The sequence below is a fragment of the Xenopus laevis genome, chromosome 9_10S (assembly GCF_017654675.1).
Source record: "Xenopus laevis strain J_2021 chromosome 9_10S, Xenopus_laevis_v10.1, whole genome shotgun sequence".
Taxonomy (NCBI): Eukaryota; Metazoa; Chordata; class Amphibia; order Anura; family Pipidae; genus Xenopus; species Xenopus laevis.
In genome coordinates this window covers 92,553,085-92,576,136 of record NC_054388.1, presented here as the reverse complement: position 1 = coordinate 92,576,136, position 23,052 = coordinate 92,553,085, and the positions used below count along the sequence as shown (strand labels likewise).

The 23,052-nt window shown below is 43.2% G+C and overlaps 1 protein-coding gene across 1 annotated transcript; it reads right to left on the bottom strand.

The window, feature by feature from the left end:
• Positions 1-984: 984 nt before the first annotated feature.
• On the bottom strand, positions 985-8,072 carry psmg3.S (proteasome (prosome, macropain) assembly chaperone 3 S homeolog). Its single transcript, XM_041578106.1, has 3 exons — positions 7,765-8,072; positions 2,410-2,641; positions 985-1,137 (listed from the first exon to the last, which is right to left on the bottom strand). Exons 1-3 carry the CDS (start codon positions 8,070-8,072, stop codon positions 985-987), a joined length of 693 nt encoding a protein of 230 aa, XP_041434040.1.
• Positions 8,073-23,052: the final 14,980 nt, after the last annotated feature.

Genomic DNA, 23,052 nt, shown 5'->3' with positions numbered 1-23,052 from the left:
TTAGGATTGGGATCACCAAAAGGAGTGACTTTCAGCAAGTCACATGTTGGTGATTAAATAAAGGATCAATCATTTGGTTTATCTGGTTAAAAGGGATTCTTTCATCATAACATAAACATAATTCATAAACACTTCTAAACACAAATATAAGTATGCCCCTGTATATCTGACTTTAGTAGTGCGGTAATAGTTTTGTGTGTTTCATAATCAAGACAACCAGTGATGTGAAATGTTTTAGACCCTATAAGCCAGGGATCCCCAACCAGTAGCTCGTGAGCAACATGTTGCTCCCCAACCCCTTAGATGTTGCTCCCAGTGGCCTCAAAGCAGGAGCTTATTTTTGAATTCCAGGCTTAGAGGCAAGTTTTGGTGCATAAAAAACAGATGTACTGCCAAACAGAGTCTCAATGTAGGTTGACAATCCACATAGTGGCTACCAAATGGCCAATCACAGCATCTATTTGGCACCCCAAGAACATTTTTCATGCTTGTGTTGCTCTCCAACTCCTTTTACTTCTGAATGTTGCTCACGGGTTCAAAAAGGTTGGGGATCTCTGCTATAAGCCATTCATGGAAGTTCAATCATGGTTCTAGGTTGGCATTGGTTTATATGTAATCAAAATAATTAGGGATGCACTGAATGCACTATTTTGGATTCGGCCAAACCCCCGACGGCTGAATACTGAACCGAATCCTTATTTGCATATGCAAATTAGGGGTGGTAAGGGGAAACATGTTTTACTTCCTTATTTTGTGACAAAAGGTCAGACGATTTCCCTCCCTGCCCCTAATTTGCATATGCAAATTAGGATTTCTATTGGATGAATCCAAATCCTGCTGAAAAAGCCTGAATCCTGGCCGAATCCCGAACCGAATCCTGGATTCGGTGCATCCCTAAAAATAATAAATAAAAGCACATAAATATATGTAAATATAAAAATATATTTATTTTAGATAGCGTAACTGTACATTGTGTTAATTTCATCACCAGACCTGGCAGCTTCGAATGACATCTTTTATGGTTTTAATACAGTCTACACTTTTGTCCTTTAATGCCATAGACAGAAGAATTGGTTTGTTCTTGGCTGCTTCAGACACAAAAGTCACCAGATTCTTTGCGCACACATGAACAAGAGGCTATAAACAGAAAACAAAATACACATTAGGAATACACAAGGAATCATAGCTTGTAACACTCTGTGCCTTAACCATTTAATGCCTACTATCCATGTTAAGATTCTGCTGCACAAGAATTCCTGGGTCTAAGGGTTACTTAAAGGGGTGCTTCACCTTCAGGTTAACTTTTAGTATGGTACAGAATGCTCTATTCAACTTTCAATTGGTCTTCATTATTTTTTTTATTTATTATTTTTTTAAGTATTTGCCTTCCTCTTCTGACTCTTTACAGCTTTCAAATGGGGTCACTGATCCAGTCAGTCAAAAACTACTGCCCTGTGAGTCTACAATTTCATAGTAATTGTTACTTTTTATCACTTATCTTTCAATTTAGGTCCTCTCCTATTCAGATTATAGTTTCTCATTCAAACCACTGTTAGGTTAAATTGGAGCAGCCAGATGCCTACTGAAATTCTGGAGAGCTGCTGAAAAAATCGCCAAATAATTCCAAAACAGCAAATAATAAAAATTAAGACCAATTAAAAAACTGTCTCAGAAAATGATCTCTATATCATATTAAGGGGGTTATGTACTAAAATTGAAATTTCTCATATTTTATTAAAAAAAAACACGACTAAACTCCCATGCCCAGTTTTAGCTCATTTATTAATAAAAAAAAACCTTGATCATGGAAAAACTCTAGATCGAGTGGAAACCCAAATTACTCAAATTTTTTAGGCTTATTCCCCTCGAATCACTCAATTTTTTGCCCAAAAAAGTCAGATTTTCTGGCGAAAATCCCTGAAGACCCCCATAACTTTGATTTGACTTAATCTCAGACCTGTCGAGGTCATGTATGAGTTTTTTTAGATTCTGGCTTTTTGCAGCATTGGGTTATAATACATTTCGAAAAATTCAAGGTTTTTTTTTTCCTCTGAAAAGTTACGTTTTTTTACCATTCGACTTCAATAAATAACTTCCTAAAAGTTCATTTAAAGGTGAACAACCCCGACTGGCACAGGGGGTGTCTAATTTGGCAGACCCTGAAGCAGAACAAACATGGTATCTACACTAAATCAGTAGAAACTGTATGGGGACAGAAAATAGGACAGTAAAAATAAAGTGAAGGGCATCACCACCTTAAAACTGTAGGCACGGTTAAAAAAAGTAATGGATGGACGGCTTATGGCTTGTAGAAGAAACAGCATTATTATTTTGCTACAGCATAACTGGCAAAAAATTGCTGGTTCTACACTATATGGGATTTTAAAACATTTAGAATCCATTTCTTACCTCATCTTGGCCTAATAGCACTTTGGTTGTGAGTGAGGGCTTTCCAAGATCACTGGAGACTAAGTTTGGTGTCACAGACACAAGTGTTCCCATTTTTCCATACTGAGTTACCACGACCAGAATTTGATTGGTAAATGCAGAGCACACCACCTGAGTGGCTACGCCATTGATCACCACCTCGGCTTGTATAGACACCACTGCAGCTTTTGTATCTGGAACTGGGATGCTCATTCTGTTAAAAACAAAAGAGAGGAAATAAGACTGGAATTTTTCCAGTATGGTTATTACTTAGATCCAACATTCAAAGCAAATGGGACCAATGATCTTTGATCTCTGTGAAGTTGGCCTGCAGGACAATTAGGTGGATATTGAATTAGTTCTAGTGTCACATTTGTTCCAACAGCACCAAATGGTGGGAACATTATTCAGCAAAGGAGAGCTAAGGTGGACTGATATCCACATACAAAAATATCAGTTGGGACCATCTGCCCAACACAGGCATACTGAAAACCATATTAAACTCCATGCTGTACAATCATATTGGTATGGGAATGGAGAGTTTAATTCTCAAGAAATGTACATCAAGGCCAACTTTACTTTCCTGGATTATCCTAGGAATTTTCTTTTTTCTGTATCAATAAAGTAAAGTACACTGTTTTTGCTAAAATCATGTTAAATACATCAAATAGGATTATTTTGCCATCAATATGGATTTACATACCTTACGGTACATAAATTCATATCGGTGGCAAAGTAATCCTATTTGGTGTATTTAATTTTAACATGATTTTTCAGGCTTAAGGTATAGTGATCTGAATGACTGATGGATCCCTTAAAACCCAGATCCCAAGCATGCCGGATAATAGATCCTATACCTGTACATGCAAGCTGCAATGGCTTCCAAATACACTGAGCAAGTTGTTTCCACAGTTACCTGCTTTTAAAGGGGTGAAGTAGTTGTTTTAATGAGGAATCTGCCCTTCTGATCATAATGCTGAATGAACAAATGTTCAGATATTTAAGTCCCTGACAGATAAAGTGCTTTAAAGCAGATGTGGGCTATGAGTCAAAAGAGGGCGCTGGGATTTCAAAAACAAAGAGGTCCAAAAAGCACCAGCCCAAAAGATAGTGAAGGCTTACAGCATTTTACAGCAGCTCTTCTGGCATTTGCCAGGACTAGCAGCCACAGATTGCTAGTCCTCGCCTGCTTTAAACCATCCATCCCTCTGGATTCACTGGAACTGTTGCATGCAAAACGCTTAACGTTCAGCGACCCAGACATTTGTGCAACTTATGTTTGTACCATTACCTGCGAGTAGGGTTGCCACCTTTTCTGGAAAAAAAATAACGGCCTCCCTATATATTTATCTTTTTCCCTGTTGGGATCAACCATCATTTTTACCGGCCAGGCCATAAAATACCGGCCAGGTGGCAACTCTACCTGCGAGCAACGCATGGAAAGTGTTTTGCATTCAGCGATTCAAATGAAAGCAAGCAGGGCAAAAGAGGAAATTTCTCCACAGACAATAGAGCCACCTGCCCGGCATAGAACTTAAAGGAGAATTTAACCCTAACTTAAAAAAAATCCTACCCTACATAGACCCCCTCCCCCCAGCCTAAGTGTTACCCCAGGCAAATGCCCCTAACGTTTTACTTACCCCTTGGTGTAGATTTAGGCATTGGAGTTCACAGGCGCCATCTTCTTCTTTTCGGTAATCGTCGGAATGAGACCGGCGTAGCGGTGCATGCGCAGTTAGAGCAATTTTCTGTTTTGCGACAACTGTGCATGCGACGAAACTCACGAAAATTGCTGAAGATTACCGAAGTGTCTGAAGATGGTGCCCGTGAACTCCGATGCCTGAATCTGCACCGAGGGGTAAGTAAAAGGTAATGGGGCATTTGCCCGAGGGTAACACTTAAGCTGAGGGGAGGAGGGAGGGGGGCCTATCGGATTACGATACGCCAAGGGGCTCCGACGGGTAAAAATCAAACCTTCCAGATCTATATCGTGGCCAGATATCGATCGGGAAGACCCGTCGGAAGTGGGTCTCTTCATGTATGGCCAGCTAAAGCCTTAAAAGAAAACTATACCCCCCAAACAATGTAGGTCTCTATTAAAAGATACTGAGTAAAACAGCTCATGTGTAAAACCCTGCTTCATGTAAATGAACCATTATAATAATAATATACTTTTTTAGTAGTATGTGCCATTGGGTAATCATAAATAGAAAATTGCCATTTTAAAAAATAAGGGCCTCCCCCTGAGATCGTAAGATTCACTGTGCACACATACAAACCACATGTAAGGTCACATGAGCCAATTAACAGACAGAGTTCTGCCTTTTGCTTCCTCACTTCTTCCTGTTACAGTTAGTGTTGTAGTATTTCTGGTCAGGTGATCTCTGAGGCAGCACAGATAGAGTCACGAAATGGTGGTTCAAGGCAAGAGATGTAAAATATTTATGTAAATATATATTCCAGTTTGGTAAGATTCTTTAATATGTCATTCAATTTGATATAAACTATCTGTTGCTTAAGTATTCATTTTGGGGGTATAGTTTTCCTTTAAGGTGGCCATACACGGGCAGAAAAGTTGTCAAATTGGTCTAAACGATCGATATCGGCAGCTTTATCTGCCCTTTAGCTGGCCATACACGAAGAGACCCACTCGTCTGACGACATCGACAAACTAGCAGATATTTCACGGATGTGCCCACCAACGGCAGGGCTATAGGGCCGAATGATCAGATTACAACGAGGACCAATGGGCTCTGGCGGGTCGGTTGAAAAATTAAACCTTCCCAATCAATATCGCCAAACGAGCGGATATTTCCCCTATATGCCACTAACGCCATGGCTGCATGGGGGGTAATCCGAACATTCGGCCGTATGGTCGAACGATCGGATTGCGATACACCAAGGGGCTCCGACGTGTAAAAATCAAACCTTCCCGATCTATATCGTGGCCAGACATCAATCGGGAAGACCCGTCGGAAGGCCCCATACAGGGGCAGATAAATTGCTGAATCGGTCTAGGACCAATAGCGGCAGCTTTATCTGCCTGTGTATGGCCAGCATTTGGCATCCAATGATGTCAGAGCAACCCTCTCCATCACTAATGCTACAGGCTCATGTATAAACACTAGGTCCAATTGCACATGGGCAGTAACCCATAGCAACCAATCAGGGAGTGTCTTTTTTCAACTGCAGGTGGAACAACAATCTTATTGGCGGACATTAGTTACTGCTCAGGTGCCCAATTTGTAGAGCCCCAGTGTGTGCGCATTGACCTGAGCGCAGTATTATCAGTCCCTAGCTGTGGGACATTGAGTATATATATATATATATATATATATATATATATATATATATATATATATATATATATATATATATATATATATATATATATATATATATATATATATATATATATATATATATATACTCATTCTAGCAGCTGGAGCACTCTCAGTCCATTAGGCAATTGCCGGGGTGCAGGTTATAATCAATCATACATAGAGCAAACAAAAAACCTAACACACAGGACTTTTGAAGTGCAAAAAAATAAAAAATTTATTGCAACGTTCCGGCTCCTGTACTCGAGCCTTCTTCAGGTGGGGTGTACAGTGCAAATAACCATCAGTATTTAAACACAAAATGGCGCCAAAGGCACGACCTATGACGTCATGGGGTCAAATGTGCGTCACTATGAGGAGTGTATAAAAGCCTTACATCAGAAGGCCGCTAGATCTAAGGGACATGTGTATCATATGGCCATAGTCTATGCAGGAGTGTGATAAATGTGCCCATATTATTCATCCTTGATCAGTGCAGGTTGATTAAATACTCGAATCGTGAGGTGCCAATACATCTCCTAATGTGCTGAATGTTTAAAAAAAGAAAAGAAAAGGAACGGACCGCAACTTACCCCGAGGAGTGAGAGCAACTGTCTGGCGGAAACGTACACTGTCGCCTGTTATGGCAGGAGGCGTAAACCAACAACCGAAGCCGTGAAACCCACAACCGACCTCCCTGTTCAGGACTGGAATAGCGCGCGCTAACCTCCGGTGTGTTCCGGCTTCCACGTCCCTCTCCGTTGCGTCACGCCCACTAGTCGTAGCGGAGGGGGTACTGTTAACGCACGTACTTGCGAACCAATCCTCTGTACACTGTGACTGCTATCGCTGCTTATACCAAGTACTAAGCGCTGCGGTGTCAGACACAGAGCGTATTGAAACACTCACTCTGTCCACACCAGTTTGCGCAACCTTAGTGTCACCGTTATCCATATTAAAATAGCAGCACAGTAGGATGCTTTACCCATACCCCCGGCTTAGACCCTAGCACAGACCACGGAGTGGAGAGGGGGGAGGGGTTGTCAGCGCTTTATCCAAAGTCCTTCATCTGTTCTCTATGTGGGGTGTCTGGCATCTGGATCCGTCTTCCCTGTCACAGGCCTGCAGAAGTTGCTACTCATCCACCCCTCATGGGCAGTTAGAACCCAACACTGACTATATCAGTGATTGTATCATCGCTGCGATCCGGTGCTGTAAAAATAAAAACAAAACCAGTCTTGTGTTATCAGCCCACCGTTGTTACAGTGTCCATTGCCTTCTCATTGGTTTGGGAAATGCAAAAGTTTCTAAACAGTAAAATAGCCATTTACATTGTATCAATATGCTTATGCAATCTCATAAACTCAAACAGAAACAGTAAGGGAAAAAAACACAAGGAAATGAAACATTTGTCACAATTTTGAAGGGGGCAATAACATTACCAGTATCAAACCCATTAGCGAGCTCAGAAAACCCTCAAATGGCCCGTATATTTTAATAGAACCGAGAGATGGGTAAAGTCTCATTTAACCCCATAGGGGTTAGTGTCTCTAGAGTGTAAATCCACATGCTTTCCCTCCTCAGTAATAAGAGGTCCCTGTTGCCTCCTCTCTTGGGGGAGGGCACATGATCGATTATCATGTGCCTGAGTTGTGGAAGCGTGTGCTTCATGTTCAGCCAGTGTCTAGGGACTGGTTGTTCCGCTTTCCCTGAAGTTAATGCACTCCTGATGGCGCTCCGGTGATTATTCATGCGTTCTCGATATGTGGTTGAGGCTTTACCTATGTAATGAAGTCCACAAGGACACCAAATCATATATACAACATGATCTGAGGTGCAAGTCACTCTATGTTGTATTTTATATTTCACCCCCGTCCTGGGGTGTACAAAATGAGTGCCCTGTGACATCCCTCCACACGTAAGGCAATTGGCACACTTATAGCATCCAGGTTTTAACGGTCGATCCAACCACGTGGTACCTGTCTTCCGATCCTTGGTCAAGTTTTTGACTACTAACATGTCACTTAGATTACGTCCTCTTTTGTAGGCTATCATAGGGGTCTTTTTGCCGTAGAAAGGTAAATTGGCATCAGAATTCACTATTTCCCAACGGTCCTTCAAGGCCCTCTTCACCTGTTGGCTGGCATCAGTCCATTCAGTAATAAAGATAGGATCAGCACTTTCCTTAGATGGCTTTGATTGCTTCTGTAATAAGTCCTCCTGTTTAAGGAGATGAGCCCTCTCCAACTGTTCTCCAATAAGAGCCTCCGAATATCCTCTAGAGGCGAACTGTTTTGCTAAAGTGGTGAGTTGTAGTTCAGCCATCTCTCGATTGAATTGTTCCTAATCACTCTTAGGAATTGTGAATATAGGACCCCCCGGGACATATGAGGAGGGTGGTGTGACTGTGCTTGAATAAGACTGTTTCTGTCTGTGGGCTTCTTATATAATGTGGTCTGTAGCCCCTGACCATGTACATAAATACTCACATCTAAATAGTCAATTTTCTGTTTGTCATGTGTCATCGTCAGCTTAATGGGGGAGTCCAAGTCATTAAGTGTCTTATGGAATTCTAAGAGTTGTCCCTCTGTTCCCTGCCACAGTAATAGTAGGTCGTCAATATAGCGTTTGTAAAAAAAGATCTTGTCTCCCGCCAGAGGGAGTAAATGCCGGATCTCAAATTCCTGCATAAATAAATTGGCAAAGGAGGGAGCTACATTTGAGCCCATGGCCATCCCAGACACTTGCAGAAAGAAGGCATAATTAAAGGAAAAATAGTTGTGTGTGAGAGCCAAGTCGAGTAAGGCTATCAAAAATTCAATGGGAGGTAGTCCCTTGTGAGATTCTTTCAAGGCCTCTCTGCACACAGCGATTCCACTCTGATGTGGAATGACCGTGTACAGGCTCGAAACATCCATCCTTTGGCGCCATTTTGTGTTTAAATACTGATGGTTATTTGCACTGTACACACCACCTAAAGAAGGCTCGAGTACAGGAGCCGAAACGTTGCAATAAATTTTTTATTTTTTTGCACTTCAAAAGTCCTGTGTGTGCGGTTTTTTGTTTGCTCTATGTATGATTGATTATAACCTGCACCCGGGCAATTGCCTAATGGATTGAGAGTGCTCCAGCTGCTACAATGAGTACTATTTGAACGGTCTCAGCCAGTGTCTTACTGTGTTGTCGCTGTTCTTTTTTTCTGGAAGCACCACCTTTTGTTGTTTTATTTTTTTCTTTATGGAATACTTCTATTGAGTAATTGAAAAAGTGGAATACTGGGTTTATTACCATCTTCACAGCACCACATTAACTGTGTCCTGATTTTCTCTTCTAACCATTCAAACATAGGATGGAAAGTACAGTCGCATCCATTGAAGTGGACACTACTGGTGAACATTCATTTACCTCTGAAGACGCCGAAAGGATTCTGTTTGGTGAGCTCCCTGGCACTGCTGCATCTGGTAGGACCCCCCGGGATTTATACCATAATTTGTTGAATCTAAAAAAGAGAGAAATTGATCTATTGTTGCATGGTACCTATCTATCTAGCTATCACAGACAGAAGCTCATCCCCAGGGGCTTCAGGGTGAGGAATGTTCCCACATTAGGTAGATCAAACGCTGAGTTTTGTAGCAAGTGGTGTAAAACCTTGAATAAATGCTCCTCGGACCTATTGCTCTTAGTGATAGAGTTTGTGGGCAATGATTTAAAACACACCCAAAATGAAATTGTAGACTTTGAGACACACCACTTGCTACAAATATCTCAGGATAAATCTGTGGATTGGATTAAGAACATAGAAACAAATCTTATTAAATACAAACAGGAATTGGTATCCTTCAAAGAGAGAAAGTTGATAACGGTCAGAGACGACTATAGACAAAAAAGGGTCTACAGGTGGCTGTTGGGCTTGTCTGACGATAATAGAAGAAGAACTACCACCCGTAGACGTAAACCAGTATCACTGACCACGGTCGATAGTTCAGGAGACTCGACTGACTCTGACCCAGGCTCTCTCCCCACTTCGACCCAGTCTTTTTTAGGGGTAACCCCAGCCCCCCTCACCACCTTCAGTGGCACAACGAAGCGCTGGTCAAACACTCCAGGAGGGGAGGCAAGAAACATCACAAGCAAACCACAGAGAAGGGGGAGGAGCAAGACATAATAGTAAATTTATCACAACACTTACTGACCATGAGGGAGACACGGCTACTGAATAGGGGGTTAAAATTTGTTCCCACAAATAGTTCCGCATCTTTTGAGGTCCACAAGGATATTCATAGATTCAAAAGACATCTTAAATTAAGAGACTTTTATAAAGACCAACAATCCATTCAACCACACAGTTTAGGGGCAAAAGCATTTTTGAACCCCCTAATACGGCCCCTTCCATTGCGATTTTTACCCAACTATTGGCCAAGGACTCCAGGGATATACACAATGAAAAAAAAGAAAAAAAAATTCAAATCTCTCCACAAGCGAAAGGGAAGCTCTTTGCACTTTGAGGGTGGATGACTCATTGATTATAAGGCAAGCGGATAAGGGGGGAGCAATTGTCCTATTGGACAAGACATACTACGTAAAGGAACTAAGTGACCAACTCTCTGACACCAAGACTTACAACCCCTTAAAGGGGGACCCAACCGCAGCATACAAAAACAAATTGGACTCCCTGATAAAGACGGCCTTGTTAGGGGGGTGGATAGATGGTAATACTAGCAATTTTTTGACCACCGAACATCCTAAAATCCCGTTCATTTACACTTTGCCTAAGATTCACAAGTCCCTGTCGGCCCCCCCGGGCAGACCCATTATTTCAGCAATAGGCTCCCTATTCCAACCAGTGGCCCAATATTTAGATTCTTTTTTACAACCTTTGGTCCAGAATATGAGGTCTTATGTCAAGGATACGACACATTTACTGTCCTTACTGCAAGGGATAAAAATCCCAGAGGGATGTCTACTAGTCACAATGGATGTTTCGAGCCTGTACACGGTCATTCCACATCAGAGTGGAATCGCTGTGTGCAGAGAGGCCTTGAAAGAATCTCACAAGGGACTACCTCCCATTGAATTTTTGATAGCCTTACTCGACTTGGCTCTCACACACAACTATTTTTCCTTTAATGATGCCTTCTTTCTGCAAGTGTCTGGGATGGCCATGGGCTCAAATGTAGCTCCCTCCTTTGCCAATTTATTTATGCAGGAATTTGAGATCCGGCATTTACTCCCTCTGGCGGGAGACAAGATCTTTTTTTACAAACGCTATATTGACGACCTACTATTACCGTGGCAGGGAACAGAGGGACAACTCTTAGAATTCCATAAGACACTTAATGACTTGGACTCCCCCATTAAGCTGACGATGACACATGACAAACAGAAAATTGACTATTTAGATGTGAGTATTTATGTACATGGTCAGGGGCTACAGACCACATTATATAAGAAGCCCACAGACAGAAACAGTCTTATTCAAGCACAGTCACACCACCCTCCTCATATGTCCCGGGGGGTCCTATATTCACAATTCCTAAGAGTGATTAGGAACAATTCTAATCGAGAGATGGCTGAACTACAACTCACCACTTTAGCAAAACAGTTCGCCTCTAGAGGATATTCGGAGGCTCTTATTGGAGAACAGTTGGAGAGGGCTCATCTCCTTAAACAGGAGGACTTATTACAGAAGCAATCAAAGCCATCTAAGGAAAGTGCTGATCCTATCTTTATTACTGAATGGACTGATGCCAGCCAACAGGTGAAGAGGGCCTTGAAGGACCGTTGGGAAATAGTGAATTCTGATGCCAATTTACCTTTCTACGGCAAAAAGACCCCTATGATAGCCTACAAAAGAGGACGTAATCTAAGTGATATGTTAGTAGTCAAAAACTTGACCAAGGATCGGAAGACAGGTACCACGTGGTTGGATCGACCGTTAAAACCTGGATGCTATAAGTGTGCCAATTGCCTTACGTGTGGAGGGATGTCACAGGGCACTCATTTTGTACACCCCAGGACGGGGGTGAAATATAAAATACAACATAGAGTGACGTGCACCTCAGATCATGTTGTATATATGATTTGGTGTCCTTGTGGACTTCATTACATAGGTAAAGCCTCAACCACATATCGAGAACGCATGAATAATCACCGGAGCGCCATCAGGAGTGCATTAACTTCAGGGAAAGCGGAACAACCAGTCCCTAGACACTGGCTGAACATGAAGCACACGCTTCCACAACTCAGGCACATGATAATCGATCATGTGCCCTCCCCCAAGAGAGGAGGCAACAGGGACCTCTTATTACTGAGGAGGGAAAGCATGTGGATTTACACTCTAGAGACACTAACCCCTAAGGGGTTAAATGAGACTTTACCCATGTCTCCGTTCTATTAAAATATACGGGCCATTTGAGGGTTTTCTGAGCTCGCTAATGGGTTTGATACTGGTAATGTTATTGCCCCCTTCAAAATTGTGACAAATGTTTCATTTCCTTGTGTTTTTTTCCCTTACTGTTTCTGTTTGAGTTTATGAGATTGCATAAGCATATTGATACAATGTAAATGGCTATTTTACTGTTTAGAAACTTTTGCATTTCCCAAACCAATGAGAAGGCAATGGACACTGTAACAACGGTGGGCTGATAACACAAGACTGGTTTTGTTTTTATTTTTACAGCACCGGATCGCAGCGATGATACAATCACTGATATAGTCAGTGTTGGGTTCTAACTGCCCATGAGGGGTGGATGAGTAGCAACTTCTGCAGGCCTGTGACAGGGAAGACGGATCCAGATGCCAGACACCCCACATAGAGAACAGATGAAGGACTTTGGATAAAGCGCTGACAACCCCTCCCCCCTCTCCACTCCGTGGTCTGTGCTAGGGTCTAAGCCGGGGGTATGGGTAAAGCATCCTACTGTGCTGCTATTTTAATATGGATAACGGTGACACTAAGGTTGCGCAAACTGGTGTGGACAGAGTGAGTGTTTCAATACGCTCTGTGTCTGACACCGCAGTGCTTAGTACTTGGTATTAGAGATGTCGCGAACTGTTCGCCGGCGAACTTGTTCGCGCGAACATCTGGTGTTCGCGCGACGTTCGCCATTTTGGGTTCGCCATTGTTGGCGCTTTTTTTTGCCCTCTCACCCCAGACCAGCAGGTACATGGCAGCCAATCAGGAAGCTCTCCCCTGGACCACTCCCCTTCCCTATAAAAACCGAAGCCCTGCAGCGTTTTTTCACTCTGCCTGTGTGTGCTGAAGAGATAGTGTAGGGAGAGAGCTGCTGCCTGTTAGTGATTTCAGGGACAGTTGAAAGTTTGCTGGCTAGTAATCGTTTTGATACTGCTCTGTTATTGGAGGGACAGAAGTCTGCAGGGGTTTGAGGGACATTTAAGCTTAGGTAGCTTTGCTGGCTAGTAATCTACCTTCTACTGCAGTGCTCTGTATGTAGCTGCAGTGGGCAGCTGTCCTGCTTCTGATCTCATCTGCTGACTGCTGCAATAACAGTAGTCCTTGTAAGGACTGCTTTTATTTATTTTTTTGTTGTTTTACTACTACTACTACTACTATAAGAGCCCAGTGCTATTAGTCTAGCAGTGTTGGGGAGTGGGACTGGTGTGCTAATCTGCTGCTCCTAGTAGTTCAGCAGCACCAACTTTAATTTTTTTTTTTAATATTCATTTTTTTTTATTTTACTTTTTTTTATTTTACTACCGCTGTAGTAGTGTATAAGTTGACCTTTTAGGCATTATTTGCCCTGTAGGCATTATTTGCACACTGTTTTCTTCAACCCGCCATCTAGCTGTGTGACCTTGTTCACATTCTGTCTAAATATCCATAATATTACCGTCTCCAGAAAAAACACCGGAGTGACTTTTTTCAAGCAGCATTCATATATTTTACGTAATCCGTATCCACCGCTGTAGTAGTGTATACGTTGACCTTGTAGGCATTATTTGCACACTGTTTTCTTCAACCCGCCATCTAGCTGTGTGACCTTGTTCACATTCTGTCTAAATATCCATAATATTACCGTCTCCAGAAAAAACACCGGAGTGACTTTTTTCAAGCAGCATTCATATATTTTACGTAATCCGTATCCACCGCTGTAGTAGTGTATACGTTGACCTTGTAGGCATTATTTGCACACTGTTTTCTTCAACCCGCCATCTAGCTGTGTGAGCTTGTTCACATTTTGTCTAAATATTGATAATATTATCGTCTCTAGAAAAACCACTTGAGTTACTTTTTTTCAAGCAGCATTCATATATTTTACGTAATCCGTATCCACCGCTGTAGTAGTGTATACGTTGACCTTGTAGGCATTATTTGCACACTGTTTTCTTCAACCCGCCATCTAGCTGTGTGTATTATCGTTTCCAGAAAAACCAACTGAGTTTTTGTTGTTGTTGTTGTTTTTTTAAAAATAATGCCAGGCAAAGGCAGGCCGCCACGCAGAGGCCGTGCTAGGGGCCGTGCTGCTATGCAATCCTGTGGCCCTAGCAAATTGCCCAGTTTTAAAAAGCCAATGACCCTGAACTCCCAAAATGCTGAAGAGGTAGTTGACTGGCTTACACAGCACACCCCATCCTCTACCGTTTCTAACTTTACCACAACATCCTCCTCATCCTCCACTGCTATGGCCACCCCACGTAACACTTCCTCCACCACCGGTGCCCCTTCTTCACTGGGGTCAGAGGAGTTATTTTCCCATGAGTTTCTTGAACTGAGTAATGCGCAACCATTATTGCCAGAAGAAGATGAAGGAGATGAGGACCTTACACCAGATTTAATTCTGGCAGAGAACACGATAGAGATGGACATAATGAGTGATGAGGAGGAGGTCCCCGCTGCTGCTTCCTTCTGTGATGTGTCAGAAGAAATTGATGCATCTGAGGAGAATGATGATGAGGAGATTGATGTTTTGTGGGTGCCTAGTAGAAGAGAGCAAGAGGAGGGTAGTTCAGATGGAGAGACGGAGAGTCAGAGAGGCAGTAGGAGAATAAGACTTAGAAGAAGCAGGGAGGACAGCCCGCAGGGATCAGTAGGGCAACAACATGTATCGGCACCTGTGTTCAGCCGGCCAACGCACCCGCCATTGCCGCCAATGCCGCCAACTTCTACTGTTACCGCCAGATCGCACACTTCCAAAAAGTCAGCAGTGTGGGATTTTTTTAATGTGTGTGCCTCTGACAAAAGCATTGTAATTTGCAATGAGTGCAGTCAGAAACTGAGCCTTGGTAAGCCCAACAGCCACATAGGTACAACTTCTATGCGAAGGCACATGAGCGGCAAGCACAAAGCACTTTGGGAGCAACACCTCAAAGGCAACAGGCAAACTAAAAGCCACACTCCTTCTGGTCCAGCATCTTACTGCTCTACCTCTGCTCTCCTTGACCCGTCTGAACCACCCTCCACTCCGCCTTCCACCTTGACCACCTGTTCCCATTCCCAGTCATCTGCCACCAGCCAAGTTTCTGTGAAGGCCATGTTTGAGCGTAAGAAGCCAATGTCTGACTGTCACCCCCTTGCCCGGCGTCTGACAGCTGGCTTGTCTGCACTCTTAGCCCGCCAGCTTTTACCATACCAGCTGGTGGACTCTGAGGCCTTCCGCAAATTTGTAGCAATTGGGACACCGCAGTGGAAGGTACCCAGCCGCAATTTTTTTTCTAAAAAGGGAATACCACACCTGTACCAACATGTGCAGAGCCAAGTTACCGCATCTCTGTCACTTAGTGTTGGGCCAAAGGTCCATATGACTACTGACGCATGGTCCTCCAAGCATGGTCAGGGCAGGTATGTCACCTACACTGCCCACTGGGTGAACTTGGTAATGGCTGGGAAGCAGGGAATGGGTAGCTCAACAACAACAGTGGAGTTGGTGTCACCGCCACGGATTGCACGCGGTTCTGCCACCACCTCTACTCCTCCATCGCTCTCTACCTCGTCTTCTTCTTCTTCTTACTCTGCTGCTGGGTCCTCCTTCTCCTCCTCCACACCTGTGCACCCCCAGCTCCCCCTAGGCTATTCGACGTGCCAGGTACGCCGTTGTCACGCTGTCTTGGGGATGACGTGCCTGGAAAGCAAAAACCATACCGGATCTGTACTCCTGTCATCTCTGCAGTCACAGGCCGATCGGTGGCTGACCCCACACCAACTGCAGATCGGAAAAGTGGTGTGTGACAATGGAAGCAATCTGTTGGCAGCGTTGAGACTAGGCAATTTAACACATGTGCCCTGCATGGCACATGTGTTAAATTTAATAGTCCAACGTTTTGTCTCCAAGTACCCAGGATTCCAGGACGTTCTCACCCAGTCCAGAAAGGTGTCGGCCCATTTCAGACGTTCCTACACAGCCATGGCACGCCTTGCTGACATTCAGCAGCGCTACAACATGCCAGTCAGGCGTTTGATTTCTGACAGCCAGACTCGCTGGAATTCAACGCTCCTTATGTTGGAACGTCTGCTGCAACAACAAAGGGCCGTCAACGAGTACCTTTTTGAACTGGGTGGTAGGACTGGATCTGCACAGCTGGGGATTTTTTTCCCCCGTTACTGGGTGCTTATGCGCGATGCCTACAGGCTCATGCGACCTTTTGAAGAGGTGACAAATATGGTCAGTCGCACCGAAGGCACCATCAGCGACCTAATACCCTTCGCTTTCTTCCTGGAGCGTGCCGTGCGACGAGTGACAGATGAGGCTGTAGACCAGCGTGACGAGGAGCTGGAAGCACACGATTTCTGGTCGGAATCACCAGAACGAACCCAGGCACCTGCTGCAACGCAGGGAGAGGTGCCAGAAGTGGAGTCAGAGGAGGAAGGTGGCTTTGTGGAGGAGGAGGAGGAGGACCAACAGGACCAGGCTTCCCAGGGGGCTAGTGGTGACCTTTTGGGGACCCCTGGTCTTGTACGTGGCTGGGGGGAGGAGACCGTGGATGATGCAGTCCTTGATAATGAGGAAGCGGAGATGGATAGCTCTGCATCCAACCTTGTGAGAATGGGGTCTTTCATGCTGTCATGCCTGTTGAAGGACCCCCGTATCAAGAGGCTTAAGGAGAAGGACCTGTACTGGGTCGCAACGCTACTAGACCCTCGGTACAAGCATAAAGTGTCAGAAATGTTACCAACATACCACAAGTCCGAAAAGATGCGGCATTTACAAACCAGCCTGCAAAACATGTTGTACAATGCTTTTAAGGGTGATGTCACTTCAGGAACTCATCAACATTCCAGGGGCAGAGGTGCCAGTAATCCTGCCACGAGCACACCTGCAAGGACAAAGCCCTTTGGCCAGTCTGTAACGTCAGACATGCAAATGTTTTTCTGTCCAAGGCAGCGCCACAACCCTTCTGGATCCACCCTCAAAGAACGCCTCGACCGGCAGGTAGCGGACTACCTGGCATTAACTGCAGATATCGACACTCTGAGGAGCGATGAACCCCTGGACTACTGGGTGCGCAGGCTTGATCTGTGGCCAGAGCTGTCACAATTTGCCATGAACCTCTTGTCTTGCCCAGCCTCAAGTGTGCTCTCAGAAAGGACCTTCAGTGCAGCAGGAGGGATTGTAACTGAGAAGAGAACTCGCCTAGGTCACAAAAGTGTCGATTACCTGACCTTTATTAAAATGAATGAGGGGTGGATCTCGGAGGGTTACTGCACGCCGGAAGACTTGTTCTGACTTCTATGCAGCTGTCCTTCTCTTCAAGCCTCATGACTCCACACACAGCTGTCCTTTAGCGTCCTCCTCCTCCCTCCGCCACCGTTACAAACTAGGGTGCAAACCCTACTGGTTTAATTTTTTCTGGCCTCTGTGCTTCAGTGGCTGCAACCAAAAAAACTGGGCAAACAATGTCTACAAGGTCAACGTATGGCAAAAAATGACTATTTTCAGCATTTATATGGCATATTTTTTCTGGCAACTGTGCTTCAGTGGCTGCGTCCAAAAAAATGCATATTTTCTGCATTTATATGGCATAATTTTTCTGGCCTCTGTGCTTCAGTGGCTGCAACCAAAAAAATGCATATTTTCAGCATTTATATGGCATAATTTTTCTGGCAACTGTGCTTCAGTGGCTGCGACCAAAAAAATGCATATTTTCAGCATTTATATGGCATAATTTTTCTGGCCTCTGTGCTTCAGTGGCTGCAACCAAAAAAATTTATATTTTCAGCATTTATATGGCATAATTTTTCTGGCAACTGTGCTTCAGTGGCTGCGACCAAAAAAATGCATATTTTCTGCATTTATATGGCATAATTTTTCTGGCCTCTGTGCTTCAGTGGCTGCAACCAAAAAAATTTATATTTTCAGCATTTATATGGCATAATTTTTCTGGCCTCTGTGCTTCAGTGGCTGCAACCAAAAAAATGCATATTTTCAGCATTTATATGGCATAATTTTTCTGGCAACTGTGCTTCAGTGGCTGCGACCAAAAAAATGACTATTTTCAGCATTTATATGGCATATTTTTTCTGGCCTCTGTGCTTCAGTGGCTGCGGCCAAAAAAACTGGGCAAACAATGCCTACAAGGTCAACGTATGGCAAAAAATGACTATTTTCAGCATTTATATGGCATATTTTTTCTGGCAACTGTGCTTCAGTGGCTGCAACCAAAAAAACTGGGCAAACAATGTCTACAAGGTCAACGTATGGCGAAAAATTACTATTTTCAGCATTTATATGGCATATTTTTTATGGCAACTGTGCTTCAGTGGCTGCGTCCAAAAAAACTGGGCAAACAATGCCTACAAGGTCAACGTATGGCAGTTGTTTAAAGAGAACAGTAGATTACTAGCCAGCAAAGCTACCTAAGCTAAAATGTCCCTCAAATCCCTGCAGACTTCTGTCCCTCCAATACAGAGCAGTATCAAGCAGATTACTAGCCAGCAAACTTACTATCATCTGTCCCTGAAATCACTAACAGCTCTCCCCCTACACTATCTCTTCCAAGCACACACAGGCAGATTTTTCAGATACATTTTTGCCCTTGATCCCCCTCTGGCATGCCACTGTCCAGGTCGTTGCACCCTTTAAACAACTTTAAAATCATTTTTCTGGCCAGAAATGTCTTTTCTAGATGTTAAAGTTCGCCTTCCCATTGAAGTCTATGGGGTTCGCGAACCGTTCGCGAACCGTTCGCGAACCGCTCGCATTTTTGCGCAAGTTCGCGAATATGTTCGCGAACTTTTTTTCCGACGTTCGCTACATCCCTACTTGGTATAAGCAGCGATAGCAGTCACAGTGTACAGAGGATTGGTTCGCAAGTACGTGCGTTAACAGTACCCCCTCCGCTACGACTAGTGGGCGTGACGCAACGGAGAGGGACGTGGAAGCCGGTACACACCGGAGGTTAGCGCGCGCTATTCCAGTCCTGAACAGGGAAGTCGGTTGTGGGTTTCACGGCTTCGGTTGTTGGTTTACGCCTCCTGCCATAACAGGCGACAGTGTACGTTTCCGCCAGACAGTTGCTCTCACTCCTCGGGGTAAGTTGCGGTCCGTTCCTTTTCTTTTCTTTTTTTAAACATCCAGCACATTAGGAGATGTATTGGCACCTCACGATTCGAGTATTTAATCAACCTGCACTGATCAAGGATGAATAATATGGGCACATTTATCACACTCCTGCATAGACTATGGCCATATGATACACATGTCCCTTAGATCTAGCGGCCTTCTGATGTAAGGCTTTTATACACTCCTCATAGTGACGCACATTTGACCCCATGACGTCATAGGTCGTGCCTTTGGCGCCATTTTGTGTTTAAATACTGATGGTTATTTGCACTGTACACCCCACCTGACGAAGGCTCGAGTACAGGAGCCGAAACGTTGCAATAAATTTTTTATTTTTTTGCACTTCAAAAGTCCTGTGTGTGCGGTTTTTTGTTTGCTCTATATATATATATATATATATATATATATATTTATTTATTTATTATATATATATATTTATATATATATATATATATATATATATATATATATATATATATACAGCGTCTGACCCAGAAACGATGAAAAAAAAGGCAAAAGTAACCTTTTGATAAACGCAATTCCCCTTACAAGGCGCACAACAGATCCGCTTTTCTGGATCGCTGTTTAAATACTGTTAAAAGCTCGGCGCCTTGGCTGCAAGCGGAAACTAAACACAGGCGGGACGAGTCTGCTCTCGCGAGATTGATGCGTCACAAACTCACGTAGATAAGCGCTGTGACGCGGCACGTAAACACCTAAGCGATGAGTCTGAGCCCACTTAGAGTAGAGACGCTGGAGATTGACAATATTTTAATAATGAATTTATTGTGTATTTCACAGAATACTGCGTGTTCCATTTACACACCTGCCCTGATTGACTGGTACATTTTCTGAATCGTCACTTGAGCTCTCCACAGAAGCCTTTTTTTTAAATGTCCCACTGGGGCTCCCATACAATTGGTTCCTTTACAATACATACAATTGAGGCTTTACTGTGTGTAACCCTAAATGATTGTTTTCAGTGGCCCAGTAATGAATGAGTGTCTTACATTAGTAGTCCCACAGTGACACACTTTTTTTTTTGCAAATTTTACCCAGATTCTGAGACAGATCCCTAATAATCCCTCCCTTCTCTTCCACTTCCTGTTCCCTGAATTCCCAGGCTGTGCAGGGGAGCCTCAGGCACTCAGCTCACTGCACTGTAGGACAAGAACCAATCAGCAGCTAGCAGGACCTGATAGGGAACTGAAGCCTTTGTGTGCTTGTGTGACTGCAGGGCTGTGATTGGCTGTCCCTCCTACTGCGCTTCTGTCAGGGACTGTTAGGACACGCCCACCCCTCATTTGAAAGACAGGGACCAGAGAAGATCTATAAGGAGCTCCAATAAAGGGGCTATTTTTAAAGATAATAATTTTTAGCACCATTTAAAAGCAACACCATATATTACTTATAATTGCCTACAAAAAAAAAGGGGTTTTCTTTTCATTTATTAGAATAGATTACTCAGGAGAACCATGGTCATCAAACAAGTGTTCTTTTATTAAATTGCATTATATGTTTCGGATCTAACTGATCCTTCCTCAGGTGCCAGTGTTCATCCGAGGAAGGAGCTCTTATTTGATGACCATGGTTCTTCAGAGTAATCTATCCTAATTTGTGAAGACAAGGAATGTTTGGCGGCTCCTACTCTGTTTGATGAACCGGATACAGTGAGAACGAAAATAAACTTTTACCTACACTTTACCTATCCATTTTTTTTCATTTATCCTATATGTCTCCTTTAACATGAGTCTATTAATGGGATGGCAAATGTATCACATTCGGCCAGGAAAAGGTGGCACAAGGGCTGGGTATTGCAATGCAATCATATGCCTTCTGCCGACTGTCTCCCACAGCACAGAGCACCAATGGTGTAATATGCAAAATGAACTGTGTATATAAGCCCTAGTCAATGCAGCAGTTTAGGCTTTTGGTTCTAGCTCCCCCTTGCAGGATCAAACATTGTGTCAGGGCCCTTAGCTTATAACAAGGTTGTTACATTTTTTGATCCTCAGCTGCTTAGGGAACCCATGGTTGCTGTGTGGCAGCCCAAAGTTCAGGGTGTCTGAGACGTTATAAAAGTATCCTTGCTGCTTGGTTGGTATTGGCACCATTGTTAGTAAATATACTTCTTACAGGAAGCCAACAGTGGGCATGATTTAGCATTACTGGTGGTGTGGCTAACCAAATAAAATATTAATATTTATGCACAGATTTATGCACAAATTTAATTCTAGCAAATCCCAAATCTATGCCAGCATGTCCCCCTAAACTGTGCCATATTGGACCCCATCAACTGTTTTTGCAGAGTAGTGCAGCTGGGTTGGTGGAACACTCATGCTGCATCAGATACACTTCTCTGCCATCGTTAACACTGAGCATGCTCAGTTGAAGCCTGGTCTGAATTAGTTTCACCTGCGCATTTCCCTATTGGAAGATTGCAAAATACTGTAGGTAGAGGACGTGAAGCTGTGCGAGATGGTGCATGCCAACTACTATGCTTTTCAGAACAAGGTATTATAAATGACAACATATTGAGAATCCTCAGTGGTATGGTTTGGGAGTGGGGAGGCCTCTAGACTTTTTCAGGAAAACTCCTTTTGCTTTCTTAAGGCCTGTGTAAAGCTACCCAAAAACTCTCCTACCTTTGTCCATAACCTGTAGAGAGAGAGAATATGTTACTATCCCAGCACATTTTTATGGCACCCTTATTATAACATCCTTCCTGGTAGCTAAGGTCCAAATTTCCCCTTGCGACCTTGCATTGATTTGAATAAGAGACTGCAATATGAATAGGAGAGGACGTTACTTGAAAGATGAGAAATAAAAATGAGCAATAACAATACATTTGTAGCCTTACAGAGCATTTGCTTTTAAGATGGAAAGAGTCAGAAGAAAAAGGCAAATAATTATAAAACTATAAAAAAAAAACAATGAAAACCAATGGGAAAAGTTGCTTAGAAATAGTCATTCTATTACATACTAAAAATTTACTTTAAGGTGAACCACCCCTTTAATAAATAAAAATCTCACCCACATTCTATTCATTCCTATTGCATTTTTAAAAATGTGTTTATCAATTGGTGAAATTTAGAACTCACCTTTTCATACATACTGTTCAAAAAATCCCCTAGGCATTTGAATAGAAAATGGGTGAGTTTTTATTTATTAAGCTCTTAACTCACATTTTTATCAATCTGCCCCTTACTCTATGCCGTGTAGGGTTGCCACCTGGTCGGTATTTTACCGGCCTGGCCGGTAAAAATGATTTTTGGTCCCAATGTTATGAAAAGGGAAAAAAGATAAATATATAGAAAGGCCGGTATTTTTTTTCCAGAAAAGGTGGCAACCCTAGCCGTGACACAGATTACATGCTACATGTTCTGGATCATACTGATTAATTCCTCATCTGGGATATGTGACATTCTTAAGTATGATCAGTTGGTGCGAATGTAAAGGAAAGACTGATTTATACATAAGGAGATGCAGGGTTGGTTATGGGTCTAGATGATTAGGAATAGCTGTCATTTCTGGGAAGCCAAGTGAGTTATTAAAAAAAAAAAAAATAGCATGATATGCCCCCCTAACATGGTGCAGGACTCCCGAGGATCCATATATTAACAGGAGTGGTGGGTTAGTGGGGTAATAACAACTAATATACTTCTGAGGTTCTTTATATTCTCTTATAAAGATATAATTTGTGACACGGGTTTCTCAGATGGGCCAGCCTTGCTCTAATTGTGTGATTAGTAAGTAAGAGCCAGGCCTCATACCTGCACCATTATGTG

What these genes read in the sequence shown, in the direction of transcription:
- psmg3.S (XM_041578106.1), bottom strand. Translation starts at nt 8,072, where the DNA reads ATGGCTGAACTACAACTCACCACTTTAGCAAAACAGTTCGCCTCTAGA. An exon ending in GGACGTAATCTAAGTGACAT is followed by an intron (nt 2,642 to 7,764) that starts GTTAGTAGTCAA and finishes TGTTTTTAACAG; the next exon opens with AATGAGCATCCCAGTTCCAG. An exon ending in TGCTATTAGGCCAAGATGAG is followed by an intron (nt 1,138 to 2,409) that starts GTAAGAAATGGA and finishes TTCTGTTTATAG; the next exon opens with CCTCTTGTTCATGTGTGCGC.